This window comes from Ctenocephalides felis, unplaced genomic scaffold (genome assembly GCF_003426905.1).
Source record: "Ctenocephalides felis isolate EL2017-DRISC unplaced genomic scaffold, ASM342690v1 CF-g0.4_SCAFFOLD_01492, whole genome shotgun sequence".
NCBI classification, from domain to species: domain Eukaryota; kingdom Metazoa; phylum Arthropoda; class Insecta; order Siphonaptera; family Pulicidae; genus Ctenocephalides; species Ctenocephalides felis.
The window spans coordinates 54768126-54783121 of NW_020537646.1; the positions used below are offsets into that span (position 1 = coordinate 54768126).

Genomic DNA, 14996 nt, shown 5'->3' on the forward strand with positions numbered 1-14996 from the left:
TTGAATGGGTTATAACGATGGCTCACATGGGTTTTCCTGTAACGAAAGACATTTATTACATTCTGTCATAAACTGGTTGCTGAACTCGGTGTGTCTAACAAATTTAAGGAAGGATATCCAGGTCGGCATTGGTATGAGGGTTTTCTTAGAAGAACCCTTTGATTAGTAAAAAGAATATTCAACCCTTGACTACGGCTCATGTCATTGTGAATGAGGTCAAAATTAGGGCATGGTTCAAGCGAGTTCAGCAATATTTTCAAGAAAATAACTTTAGTGAGCTTTTCCAAGACCCATCTAGAATTTTTAATTGCGATGAATCTGCATTTTTGCCCAAAAGGTCAAGCTGTTTTAGCTAAAACAGGTTCCAAATCTGTACATTGCTGATCGGGAAATGATGAAAAGGAGGCCCTTACAGTATTGATCGGCGCTTCTGCAGATGGGAAGTTGATGCCAATTCTGTCATTATTTCTATATAAGAGGATACCATCTAACATATTGGCAAAATACCCGAAACCCTGGTCCATAGGCAGAAGTGATAACGTGGTGAATGACCAGCGAAAACTTTTTTGAGTATATTGGAAATGTTTTTCATTCCTTTCCTTATAAACGAAAATATAAAAACCAGTTGTTTTATTTTTGGATGGTCATGTTTCGCATTTGTCCTATCACCTGTGTAAATTATGTAGAGAAATTGGCATTATTTTGGTGTTGCCTATATTGCCCAATTCAACTCATATTTTACAGCCTATGGACGGTAGCGTTTTTTCACAGCTTAAAAGTGCCTGGAGTAGAAATGTATATTCTTGGCGAATAGAGAATAATGCCCACGTCGTTTAAAAAGAGAAGATTCTGGACCGATTATTAAGAAATCTATTGATGAGGCAGTAAAACAAGACAATAAGAAATGGTTTTCGCAAATGCGGATTATACCCATTTGATGAAAACGCCATTGATTACAGTCGACTTGTCAAAAATACTGCTCCATCATCTAACTCAGATTTGCCAGCAAGTTCAATAGGTTCATCAACACCAGGTCCATCAACATTACAACCTTCAAATAATTTTGTTGCACACTTTGAGGCACATTTGGGAATGGCAAAATTCAATGCATTTCGGAATTGCTATGGAGAGTGGAATGGGGATTTAGAAGATACAAGGTTATATAACTATTGGAAAAGCATTAGACAAATTTATTCAAATCCTCGCAATCATATGGTTCCTTCTCTGGAGTCTTTGCACTTGGGTGACTCTACGATAGGTGCAAAATTATACGCTTTCAGAAATTATTTTAGACTGGCCAAATGAGGACTTGGCATTGGATGGAATGAAAGAACATAATACCTTAATACAGTGCTCAACGCCTCAGAGGCAATTAAACCAAGAAAAAAAGGATAGATAGAAAAAGGCTGAACAAAGAAAAAAAGATCAAGAAATCAAAAAAAATAATGAATCACAAAAGATAAGAAAAAGAAAAGAAAAGGCGCGACGAACTCAAAAGACCTCGAAAAAGAAATTTTAACTGGAGAAACTAAATGATGACAAGGAAAATCGTAATACAGAAAACAAAGAAAACAAAAGTACCATTTTAAACAAAGGCGATTTTGTGGTAGTACACTATGAAGGTGAAAAGTTTCCTGGAAAATACTCGGAACCTCTAATGATAAGACTGATCAACCAAAGTACCTAGTCAAAACTATGACTATGAGCGGTTTTGCAAATGGAAGGGTTAACTGGCGTTGGCCTGATAAAGACGATGTGTTAGATTATGATGCCAAAGATATAGTACAAAAAGGAAACCACCAATTCCAGTAAATAAAAGAGGTGTATTTTCTGTACCTGATTTAATCTAGTAAATTAATAAATTTTTATTAGGTGTTTAAATTTTTTATTTAGAGTTTAAAGTATATATTTACATAAAGTTTATATTTTCGTTAAATAAGAAATATAGTTTAATAAGAAAATTATGTATTAACCCTCTAGCTAATTGTTATATGATCTCATACTTTAAATAATTTTGAATGTTAAGTAATAATATATTTATGCAGATTTAGGATTGATAATTGAATACATAAATATATCCTCTTTGTTTCATATTTTTTATTTGATTTATTTTTTCATTCCAGTTTGATTTATTCATATCATTTCCAGTGTTACAATAATTACTGTAATTTTAATACCAACTTTTATTTCATTTTTGTTTGGAAGTTTTATAATCACTTATACTGTTCAAATTTCCATGAAAATATATAACTATGTGGTTTAAAATTATATCAAAATATTATTTTTCAATTAAATTATATTCATTAAATATAATTAGAATTATAGACAAACGCGTGGTTCACCAAAATGCCGATTATTTCTATAAATGACGTTCTACGACGAAAAATCTTGTTTTATAATAATCTTAAAGGTCTAATTAATAAAATATAACAGATTTAGTTCGTCCACTTTCCTATTTTCTCTAAAATTCGTCTTTAAAGTCAAACGTTTCTTAACATCCCGTAATATGGTACGTTTACGTTAATCCTCCTAAACTATAATTCGGATTTTCATGAATCTTCCTGAAGTTTGTTCGGGACATTTTCTAGAATGTTTTGATTCATAGAAATATAGTTAGATTGTAGAAATAAATAGAAAAAATTATAAAAAACCGTTTATCATTGTTTGCCCTTGAAAATATTGAAGCTTAGTTTGACATTAAAAACAATTGAAGACTGTCATTTGCCAAACATTTCTATTCACTTATAGGCTAAAGCAATATTAAAATATAATAAATTCATGATTATGAATAAGGAAAATGTAATGTCTACATTATTAATGCCGAAAAGCAGCTGAGATGTGACAAAAATTAAATTAATATAATATGCAAATAATATAACATGCGTCTGACAGTCTGCGCATGCGACTGACGCGCACGGCGAATCGTGTTCTCAACGTGCGCGTGGTTTGCTTTTGCTTGCAATAATTTTGTTTGCGCACTTTGCGAACAGATTCGCCGTACGAATTCGTGCAAAGGAGACGAACCATAAGTGATTGCGCTCAAGAATATTCAATTTGCAGTCGTTTTGCCTTACTATACTAAAACACAATACAAAAAAAAATATTTAGAAGTTTCATTGTGTCAAAAATTCATATGTTTGTCATTACGGACGGAATATTTACTCAATGGAGCGCTTTTGGTCTGACTTTTTTTACTGTTTTCCATTTGTTTGGAATTTTGGAACTAGGTTCTTCTTACTCTTCAGAAGTGAAAACCATTTAGACTCCTTTACCACGTCTCGGGTGGATGACATTTCTTTTCAGTGGTGTAATTTTACTTTTTTCAAAATAACGTTGGGCATCGATAAAAGAACTAATTATAAGCGAAAAATGTTTAATAATGTTTTTTAAAAAAAGCAAATACTTTTCAAGTTACTGGCTACTGAAAATTTGTTTCTTTTTGCGTTTTTCATCATTTTTTGCTAATATCTTCAAAAATATACATTTTAACAAAAATCATGTAATGAACAAAATTATATCAAATAAAATCTTAAAAAATCGCTATTTTATAGTGTTTTAGGAACATTATTAGGCTAGATATGAAAATGGGTTTTTATAAGTTCTCCAAATAAGCTTTAAAAGAAGTACTTCTGCGTGTAAAATGAGTAAGCGATCATGCAATTAAATGGGGAAAAAATTTTTTTGGGGATATTTTTTGGGGATATTTTTTGGGGAAATATCCCCGAAAAATATCCCCAAAAAATATCCCCAAAAAATTTCCCCAAAAAAATATCCCCGAAAAATATCCCCGAAAAATATCCCCGAAAAATATCCCCAAAAAATATCCCAAAAATATCCCCAAAAAAATTCCCCAAAAATATCCCTGAAAAATATCCCCGAAAAATATCCCCAAAAAATATCCCCAAAAAAATTTCCCCAAAAAATATCCCCAAAAAAATTTCCCCAAAAAAATTTCCCCAAAAAATATCCCTGAAAAATATCCCCAAAAAATATCCCCGAAAAATATCCCCGAAAAATATCCCCAAAAAATATCCCCAAAAAATATCCCCAAAAAATATCCCCAAAAAAATATCCCCGAAAAATTTCCCCAAAAATATCCCTGAAAAATATCCCCGAAAAATATCCCCAAAAAAAATTCCCAAAAAATTTCCCAAAAAAATATCCCCGAAAAATATCCCCGAAAAATATCCCCAAAAAATATCCCCAAAAAATATCCCCGAAAAAATATCCCCAAAAAATATCCCCAAAAAATATCCCCAAAAAATATCCCCAAAAAATATCCCCAAAAAATATCCCCGAAAAATATCCCCAAAAATATCCCCAAAAAATATCCCGAAAAATATCCCCAAAAAATTTTTTGAGTCAAAATTTTTTGGGTCAAAATTTTTTAGGCCAAAATTTTTTGGGTCAAAATTTTTTGGGTCAAAATTTTTTTGACCAAAATTTTTTTGGGTCAAAATTTTTTGGGTCAAAATTTTGTTGACCAAAATTTTTTAGGCCAAAATTTTTTTGACCAAGATTTTTTTGGGTCAAAATTTTTTTGGGTCAAAATTTTTTTGGGTCAAAATTTTTGTGTCAAAATTTTTTTGACCAAGATTTTTTTGGGTCAAAATTTTTTGGGTCAAAATGTTTTTGACCAAAATTTTTTGGGTCAAAATTTTTTGGGTCAAAATTTTTTCGGTCAAAATTTTTTAGGTCAAAATTTTTTGAGTCAAAATTTTTTGGGTCAAAATTTTTTGGGTCAAAATTTTTTTGGGTCAGAATTTTTTGGGTCAAAATTATTTAGTCAAAATTTTTTTGGGTCAAAATTTTTTGGGTCAAAATTTTATTGACCAAAATTTTTTAGGCCGAAATTTTTTGGGTCAAAATTTTTTGGGTCAAAATTTTTTTGGTTCAAAATTTTTTGGGTCAAAATTTTTTGGGTCAAAATTTTTTTGACCAAAATTTTTTAGGCCAAAATTTTTTGGGTCAAAATTTTTTTCACCAAAATGTTTTTGGGTCAAAATTTTTTCACCAAAATGTTTTTGGGTCAAAATTTTTGGGTCAAAATTTTTTTGACCAAAATTTTTTTGACCAAGATTTTTTTGGGTCAAAATTTTTTGGGTCAAAATTTTTAGGGTCAAAATTTTTTTGACCAAAATTTTTTAGGTCAAAATTTTTTGGGTCAAAATTTTTTTGACCAAAATTTTTTAGGCCAAAATTTTTTGGGTCTAAATTTTTTGGGTCAAAATTTTTTGGGTCAAAATTTTTTTGACCAAATTTTTTTGGGTCAAATTTTTTTGACCAAGATTTTTTTGGGTCAAAATTTTTGGGTCAAAATTTTTTTGACCAAAATTTTTTTGGGTCAAAATTTTTTGGGTTAAAATTTTTTGGGTCAAAATTTTTTTGACCAAAATTTTTTAGGCCAAAATTTTTTGGGTCAAAATTTTTTGGGTCAAAATTTTTTGGGTCAAAATTTTTTGGGTCAAATTTTTTTGGGTCAAAATTTTTTGGGTAAAATTTTTTGGGTCAAAATTTTTTAGGCCAAAATTTTTTGGGTCAAAATTTTTTTGACCAAAATTTTTTAGGCCAAAATTTTTTGGGTCAAAATTTTTTGGGTCAAAATTTTTTTGACCAAAATTTTTTAGGCCAAAATTTTTTGGGTCAAAATTTTTTAGGTCAAAATTTTTTTGAGTCAAAATTTTTTGGGTCAAAATTTTTTGGGTCAAAATTTTTTTGGGTCAAAATTTTTTTGACCAAAATTTTTTAGGCCAAAATTTTTTAGGCCAAAATTTTTTGGGTCAAAATTTTTTGGGTCAAAATTTTTTTGACCAAAATTTTTTTGGGTCAAAATTTTTTTGATCAAATTTTTTGGGTCAAAATTTTTTGGTCAAAATTTTTTTGGGTCAAAATTTTTTGGGTCAAAATTTTTTTGACCAAAATTTTTTGACCAAGATTTTTTGGGTCAAAATTTTTTGGGTCAAAATTTTTTTGACCAAAATTTTTTGGGTCAAAATTTTTTTGACCATTTTTTTGGGTCAAAATTTTTTGGGTCAAAATTTTTTTGACCAAAATTTTTTAGGCCAAATTTTTTTGACCAAATTTTTCTGGGTCAAAATTTTTTTGACAAATTTTTTTGGGTCAAAATTTTTTGGGTCAAAATTTTTTGAGTCAAAATTTTTTTGGGTCAAAATTTTTTGGGTCAAAATTTTTTGGGTCAAAATTTTTTGACCAAAATTTTTTTGACCAAGATTTTTTGGGTCAAAATTTTTTTGGGTCAAAATTTTTTGGGTCAAAATTTTTTTGGGTCAAAATTTTTTGGGTCAAAATTTTTTGGTTCAAAATTTTTTGGATCAAAATTTTTTGGTTCAAAATTTTTTTGACCAACATTTTTTTGGGTCAAAATTTTCTGGGTCAAAAATTTTTGGGTCAAAATTTTTTTGACCAAAATTTTTTGGTTCAAAATTTTTTGGATCAAAATTTTTTTTTTCATTTAAATCAAATTAATGGGGAAATTAAATACAATGTTTTTTTTTTCATTTAAATCAAATAGTTTATGAGTGCCATTTCCACCAGAATTAAAAATAATCGTTTTCCATCTAGAATTAACTTGGTTGGAGAGATCTTGATGGATTCTAGAAAATACCATAATGTTAGTACAAACGATTTTCAAAAAACTCATGATTTCATAAAAAAATCCATTAAAAAAAAAACAATCTCATTATAATATATCCGAAAGAATACGTATAAAAGTATATATATGAAAATTCAAGGTATTTTTCAGACTAATTATTGCTTTTATTATTTTTGTTACACAAATATTGATAGAGGTATTAATTAAGTAGTGCGCGGCTGTCCAACCAGAGGTCTTTCGAGCCCTTTAACCCTCCGCCGTTTCACAATAAGAGAAGTGACGGTAAAATTTATGATAGAGAAAGTTGTAGCTCATTTAATCACCATTAAAATAGTGTATTACAAGTTCTGATAAAATCAGAATTAAAAGGGTAATAATCCAATTAATGCGGTGGATGGTGACGGAGTGCAAATTGTTTTTACTTCTGAACTTAAGATAAAGATTAGCCTACTTCCAAAATATCAAGTAAATTGGAGCACAGTAAAAAATTCACAGAGCAATAATTTTGTTGATCGTAAATTGAATAGAGCACATGTGAACAGGATTTGACAAATTAATTCACTTCAAATATAAACTTAAGCAATAATGTATATTGATTTATAGGAGAAAAAAATGTAATTTAGATATTAAAATTACTAAAAGCCAGTTAAAATATGGTACGAAATTATAAAAATTATAGGCAACATTATTGAAGCAATTATTTTGGCTCGAAAAATAAAAGGTGATATTGCACCTTTGCCGAGAATGCTATATATTAATTCTTTCTGAATTTGTTGTACTTTTTAAAAGATTTCAATTTTCAACACGTGTATCTTATGCTATGACCATAAATCACAAAGGCAGACGATCATTTTTAGTGTGATAAATTTGGAAAATCAATGTTTTAGTCGTGAATAAAAAAAAACCACTCATTTATACTTCCACATCTACAGGTATGACTAAAAATACTATATAACCCTAAAATGCAATAAATAAATTGAGCTATTGGAAATAAATTTGTTCTATAAAACGCATTGTATAATTTTTAATATACAATTTTATTGAACATTTTTTAATATTTGTTAAATGAATAATTAAAGTGTTAACTGTGGGAATTAAGAACAATCATTTTATTTGAAACAGTTACACATTCAACATCACTCATATATTGGTGTAAATAGTAATTCAAATAACAGTAATTATTATTTTTAACTAAGCAGTAAATATTAGTATGAAATATTGAAAAATTGTAGACGTGGGTACAGAACAACGTCTGTCGGGTCAGTAAGTATATATATATATCTATATATATATATATATATATATATACTATAATATATATATATATCTATATATATATATATATATATATATATTATCACATATATTTTATATAAAAATGTGCCCATACTACTTAATTTTAGTTCATTAGTAATTTGACTCGCCCTAATATATATATATATACTAGCAAACCCGACGAACTCCGTTTCGCCACCAGATGGTTTCGTGAGAAAGATGAAGAAATTTTTTGTTTGTTTTATATTTGAAAAGGAAAAATTTGATTTTATTACACAACAGTAATGAATTTATTTCGATTACAAAAATGAACTGCACTAAGTAAATGAAAGTGAATCTGCAAATTATCTGTTTTATTGAAGAGCCTTTTGGTAAACTACATTTTTTGTTTTTTGGCCTAACATAAACAAAGCGGATGGTTTCCCAACTCGTGAACAGGCAACGTACAACTGGCCATGTGAAAAACAATGATTTTCTAAATTTATACCGCAAACACTAAGCGATTGGCCTTGCGACTTGTTAATTGACATTGCAAACGCAAGGCGAACTGGAAATTGCAATCGTTTGAAGTCAAACGAAAGACTAGTCGGAATCATTGGCATTCGAAGAATATATACATTTTCACCTGCGTACTTTCCGTTAATAATGGTTGCCTCAATCAAATTCGGCATAAGTCTTCTTACTGAAAGTTGAGTACCGTTGCAAAGTTGCGGTGGATTCAAATTACGCAATGTCATTATAACAGCGCCAACTTTGAGTTGCAAGTTATGTGGTGGAAATCCTGGTAACTCCAGAGAGTTAAAAAACTTCGTTGGATAATTTACTACATCATCGGGATTTGTTATGGAATCAATGGATTTGTATGTCACCAAATCGCCAGCAATTTTTGACTGAATGGTGAAATTCAGTGCGTGTACATCATTATTCTTTGCGGCAAGAATTGCTCGTTGACTTAACCAATCATAATTCTGATAATTTTTGCTAATTTTTGGGAAAACATTTTCAATAAGTTCTAATTGAGAGTCTACAAATCGGCAAAAGTCATTGGTAAGAGTAATTAATCCAGATGTCGCATCAACTGGGACTTTCCCATTTCCAACAGCTAACAATTGTTTGGAAAATTGTGCAGCACTTTGATCATTTTGAAGTTGAACTCTCATATTAGTGGTTAACGATAATGTTTTTACGTTATTCCATAAAGGTGATGCTTTCAGGCAAGCATTCAATTCATCTGTAGGCGTTCCATGGGTAATTACTGGCAACGTCTGCCTGAAATCGCCTGCAAACAATATCGTCAAGCCGCCAAAGATGTTGTTATTTCGCCGAAGATCTTTCAGTGTGAAGTTAAGTGCTTCAAGTGATTTCTTATGTGGCATTGTGCACTCATCCCAAACAATGAGCTTGCATTGCGTCAACAATTTTTCCATTGCACTGGATCGGGAAATATTGCATGTTGGAGTATCAAGTTGTATTTAAATTGAGGCAACTTAAGTGCAGAATGTGCAGTACGACCTCCATCTAGAAGAGTCGCTGCAATTCCAGATGATGCTAACGCCAAAGCTATGTCACATCTTGATCGAATAGTGGCCAAAATCAATGAAATGACAAATGTTTTCCCTGTTCCTCCAGGTGCATCCAGGAAGAATAGACCACCAGTATTATTGGCCACCGCTTGCATTAATGTTTCGTATACTGTTTGCTGTTCATCAGCAACGGCACATTATTTCGAAAGAATTCCTGCAATGTATCAACATTGTATTGCAGCTCTCGATTTAATTCTTGGTTGAATGCATCGTGCATCGATCGATTTGGCGCAATCATTCCTACTTCAATTAGTAGCTTGTTTGCAATAGTCAAGCATTGATCCTCAATCAGAATCAATCCTTCATTGTAGATTTCATCGGTTATTTTGAATATCAGGATTGTTAGTTTGAATGCGCAAGCGATGCAAGATATCTTCACATATGTCGTCTTTGTATTTGTTCCATAATTGTATTGGTTGTGAAGGAAAGCATGTGGTGATGATAATTGCGAACAGCGTTCGTATTTGGTACGCATTTGATGAAACAACTGAATCCGCTAGTGTTAGATCCCAATGAGAATCGTTCTCCAGCAAACTCAATAGTTGACATGCTTCTCGATATGTTTGACATCGGTGGCCATTACAGGTTTTAAATGCTCAAACGTTTTGGTCCACGTACATTTACCAACAGCAGTCGCAACTAAAAACATTTATCACTTCTAGGATGAACAGTATATATGCGACCAAGTGCATCAGTGGAAAACACATGTGGCCAATCTGGAATTGGGGTTCCTTGTTTGCGGCGTTGGAAATTCTTTGTTGATTGATTCCAAGTGTAATACTTGGGCATATCAACGTACATCAGCGTCGCTGCGAATGGATCTGCTTCACACATAGCAAAGAAGCTAGTAATGTTGTCGATGGTGGTCTCTCAGCTCGCTGTGCCGCATTAGCCTCAGTGAAGTAAACTCTTTGGCCATTTTCCAAATGCACTGCTAAATGCATAACTGTGGGATATCTTTCATGAATTTGAAATGATAATAATCGCCACAATGCTTCATTACTACTGACGTATCTGCCAATTTGGAAGCTGCTAATTTCGTCATTCGCATTTTCCGACGCAATACCAAACACAGTCATGTCGGTGCCTTTTGTGACGTACTTGCACAAATATTTGATTGATTTGGCCGATGACAACTTTCAACATTTGCATGTGTTCTGAAAATTCGAGATAGCAGCGGGCAATATGCTACAATAAATTCATTTCCGATCTCAATCTCTTGATTTTGAACTTTAACTTTGATAGTTGAATGTATCAGCAACTAACGGTCGCGGATATCGTTTTGTGCACTTTCCATTAGCCATGCAAGGCGATAATGGATTTAATGCACCGCACGGTCCATGCACCATCTGTGTCGTCACAATGTCGTGTAGATGGGGATCAGTGACTGGATCAGGAATTTCAGCTGATATGATGTCATCCACTTCATTTGAATGTAATTTATTCAGCAACCAAATTAGGATATGAACATGCGGTAGTCCACGCTTCTGACATTCCACTGAGTACATATAACAACGTGTGTCTCCAAAAACTCGATACTTAGTAAGCACATCCATCATGACCTTGAGTTTTTGCTGAAATACTCTGGCTATTATGTCATGGCAATCTTGCGGTTTTTGGCTCGTTTCCAACTCACGTTCAATTTCCGTCCACTTCGGATTGCAAGTGAACGTAATAAATAAATCCGGAGTTCCATAATGTCGCACGTACGTCATAGCGTCTTGAGCGTATTCGTGCATGTGGCGTGGACTTCCGGTATAAGATGATGGGAGAATCGTGAGACGTCCAATATTCTGAACATCACCATCTGAATGAATAGCATCTCGCAAGTGTATATAGTCCTCAGATCGTAGCTTTGCCTGATTGAATCGAATGAACGCTAAACGTTCGGTCTCGACTTTGACATACATGTCGACAGCGAATTGCTGGAATAGCCGACGGCACTTCAGAATGACATTCTCCTCATGTGGACGAATCATCATACGATATGCATAGTATTTCATAGCGCTTAGATTTTTATTCGTTGATAAACCTGAAAATGCAAAATTAAATGAATTGTTAATGGAAACAAATAATAGCAATAATAAAAATAAATAGTGTGTTAATATTGCACCTGTAATTGGATCGACCATCTTCAACGTGATGTCGTAACCGTCTTGCCCTTGCTATGTAACGCGTCGTACAAACGATGTGTCTCGTTTACGCGATGCATGGTATTGCTTCATCGCTGAACGACAATGTCTCGCGATTTAGTTGGATCGCCAACAATAATTGCAGCAACATCATTAACGGTGGGTGCATTGAATCTTCGCACATTCACCTCTTGGGGTACAATCCGCTCTTATGACAAATATGTGCGTATCTGATGGCATTCGTTCCAATGCTGTTTTGAACATGGTAACCACAGCATTATTAGCGTGAAAAAATGCTTGCAACTGTTCAATAACTCGTCTCTTTAACTCTTCCTGCATATTGCACCGCACATTCAGCTGATCCACTATCGACGAAATTAAATATATTTGCAGAAATTGATGCTGTTCATTTGGTGTTGGCACCATTGAACCATGCAAATGGTATATTTGTCCTTGTATCTGTAATTTCAAACAATCATTAGTTGAAGAATACCGTGTAACTTCTGACCGTGTGATGGTGTAGTGTGAGGTGTGCAATTCATTGTATTGGTGTGAGTGATTGGTTATGTGCGTTGTATCTTTTACCTTGCAAGTCGGCCTGAAGCCGCCTTCTTGAATGATATTAGCTCCAAAGGAAGTCATGCAAAGCAGTTATTGTATTGAAGAATGTGTTGAAGAAAATGGCTGGAATCGGGGTCACTTCCATCAAACAATGATTTCAGTGGCGGTGGTGGTGCAAGTAATGGATCCAGTTTTACTTTTCCACTTGCGCAGCACAATCCAGCCATTTCTCTTTTGAACTTTAACGCATTGCAATATCGGCATATAGTCGTCATTGGTCCAATATCAAAATTTTTATCATCACTGTAGTTTGCAGTGGGATCATACTGGAATGCCAAGCGATTGTATGATGCCAATGATCTACGTGTACTGATGCGTTGTCTTAACCGGGCATTTTGTCTTATTATATTTTGTCTGCCTTCGCTTAAGTTTAGTAAATACACTTGCTGCTGGTTTGCATGTCTTGTGCGGCGACCGATGTTCGCACGTCGTCCTATAGGCATTTTAGACTATGGACAGAGTGGTGAATTTAAACTCAAATGCACTATCCACATAATTTACACAGTTTAACTTACCACCTTAAAGACAAACGCCTGCCTTAAAGACAAAAATTTGCACAAAACACGTGATGTTCGGAAAAGAATAACTAATTTAACTTTTTTGCACAATTTCACTGTAAACACAATGCCGGTTTATCACCTGAATTTAACTGAACGGTGAACATTGAGATGTCAAACAATGTATCTACCGGCGTTATCTACCGGCAGCGGTTTGGTTTGTAGTACATGCTAAGTTTTAGAGATGACGCCGCATGTAAAAAAAGAAAATATGTTTTCCGCTTTTCTGTTGATTTTTTTTTAATTTTCTTAGCTATAAACCTTGCGGAGCCCGAGACCTTTCCAACGAATGTAAAATTGTCGAAATCGGTTCGTGCGTTCTGGAGTTATTTCGTCAGGAAGAAAAACCCGACTTATTTTTATATATATAGAAGAAGAAATATATATAATATATATATATATATATTATATATATAATAAATAAATATATATATATATATAATTATAATATATATATAATATATATTACTAATGAATTAAAATTAAGTAGTATGGGCACATTTTATATAAAAATATATGTGTTGTTTAAAAGAATTTTGACTGCAAAACCATATATCGCAAATAACTTTTCAACAGGCGAAATTTTCAATAAATTACTGTTTTTAATAAGTAACTATATTAATTTAAGCATGTAAATAATTCAAATTCTGAGTTACATTTCCTTTATATTTTATATTTTGTTTGTGGGTTTTTAAATCGGGTCTAGTTTGCTGTTATTTATTTCCATCAGAGTGCGCTAGTATTTTTTTAAGTTTTAATTCTCAAAAATTGATCATAATATATAAATGTAACAAATCCACATCACTCTTCATTCAAATCTTCAGTTAGGCGAGAAGTATCAATGGCGATTTATTTTTAAATTCAGGCGCAAGTGCCCTTAATTTGAATCATATACGCTCGCATGATCAAATTACATTTGGACAAGCAGAAGAATTTACAGGAGTAAATTTTCTGATAAGCGTGGAAATAAAAGCTGTAAACCGGATCCGGGTCCAGCGCGGTTCCGGGTCTGGAACCGGTTCCCAAATTTTGGGAACCGGTGACGGTTCCATTTTTTTTAATTTTTTTTTTCACCTACAACGTTTTATTTTTATATCCTATATTGTTATTTCTAATTCTTATTAATTTTAACTCAACATTTCAAACATTCTAATATAAGAACTCAAGACATTATTTATTTCCATTTCAAAGCCTATTTCGATTCAAAATTAATTAACTTATTCGAATTAAGAAGTTAAACCATAATAACTTTCGCGAAGGAGTACTATGTTTCAGCCAGAAAATCTGACTGAATAATCTTATGCTAATAAGTCGTTCTGTATTGTTAGAGACCACATTTGCCTGTTTTTCAAAGTTAAAAAAAAATCTTTTTTAAAAAAATAATTCTAGGTACGGGAAGTTCCAGCAATTTGCCTTAAGGCACAATGCCAAGCACTACTAGTTTACCTTTCACTTTCTCACAAACTTAGCTGTTGTTCATTCAAAACCTTTTCTTAAAAAATTTAAATCGATTTTGAATATTACTATTCGAAAAATTTGGGGGTGTACTGATTAGTACATCGAACGGGTATTTTCTTCGTAATCAACCGTTAAAATATTTTTATTTACGATTTTAATTAAATCTACAACGATTTTTTACCAATAATAATAATAATTATAAATTAAGTACATTTCAGTTCAATATTCAGCTTTAAGAATTTATAAATTTATTAATTTGGTTTATAAATCGTTACCGAATATGTACACTTAACTTATGTACAATTGTACACAACAGTTTGTATTTGGGCAGAAAGAGAGATCGGAACTTATGCAAATGCTTGAAAGGGACAGAATAAGGGATGAACTGCCGCTGTTCATCGCATATTCTGTCCCTTTAAGGTGGGCGATACATGTAATCGCCTTAATTTTTACCATTTTTTGAGGACTTTTTAAACTGGGAAGGAATGACTGAATCTTTTTGAACTTTTTTAGGGTTATTTATTATATATTAAAATAAACTAAAACATTTTTTAAATTTTTTTTTTTTAAATGGCTGCCGTAAAAATGAATCTACCAAGACCCTCTCGGAAAAAGTATCAATATGCGGGCGTTCTCACTTTTCGTACGGCGATCTGAAATCAAAAAAATTAGTTTGTACGTGTTCATAAAACATATATCTTCTAGTTAAACCAAAATTTTTTAAAAAAGTCACAAAATCGTAAACCTCAAGAAAAAA

At 32.2% G+C, this 14996-nt stretch overlaps 1 protein-coding gene across 1 annotated transcript; it reads right to left on the reverse strand.

The window, feature by feature from the left end:
• Positions 1-953: 953 nt before the first annotated feature.
• LOC113371409 (ATP-dependent DNA helicase PIF1-like) lies at positions 954-9264 on the reverse strand. Its single transcript, XM_026612038.1, has 3 exons — positions 8887-9264; positions 8514-8694; positions 954-1051 (listed from the first exon to the last, which is right to left on the reverse strand). The coding sequence occupies exons 1-3, from the start codon at positions 9262-9264 to the stop codon at positions 954-956; spliced, it is 657 nt and encodes a 218-aa protein (XP_026467823.1).
• Positions 9265-14996: the final 5732 nt, after the last annotated feature.

Bases quoted from the DNA above. Each gene is read 5' to 3' on its own strand.
- LOC113371409 (XM_026612038.1), bottom strand. From the start codon at position 9,264: ATGCCACATAAGAAATCACTTGAAGCACTTAACTTCACACTGAAAGAT. The intron at 8,695-8,886 runs GTTTTCCCAAAA...TATCCAACGAAG, and splicing joins AATTAGAACTTATTGAAAAT to TTTTTTAACTCTCTGGAGTT. The intron at 1,052-8,513 runs GTGAAAATGTAT...AATTATTTGAAG, and splicing joins TATTAACGGAAAGTACGCAG to GTTGTAATGTTGATGGACCT.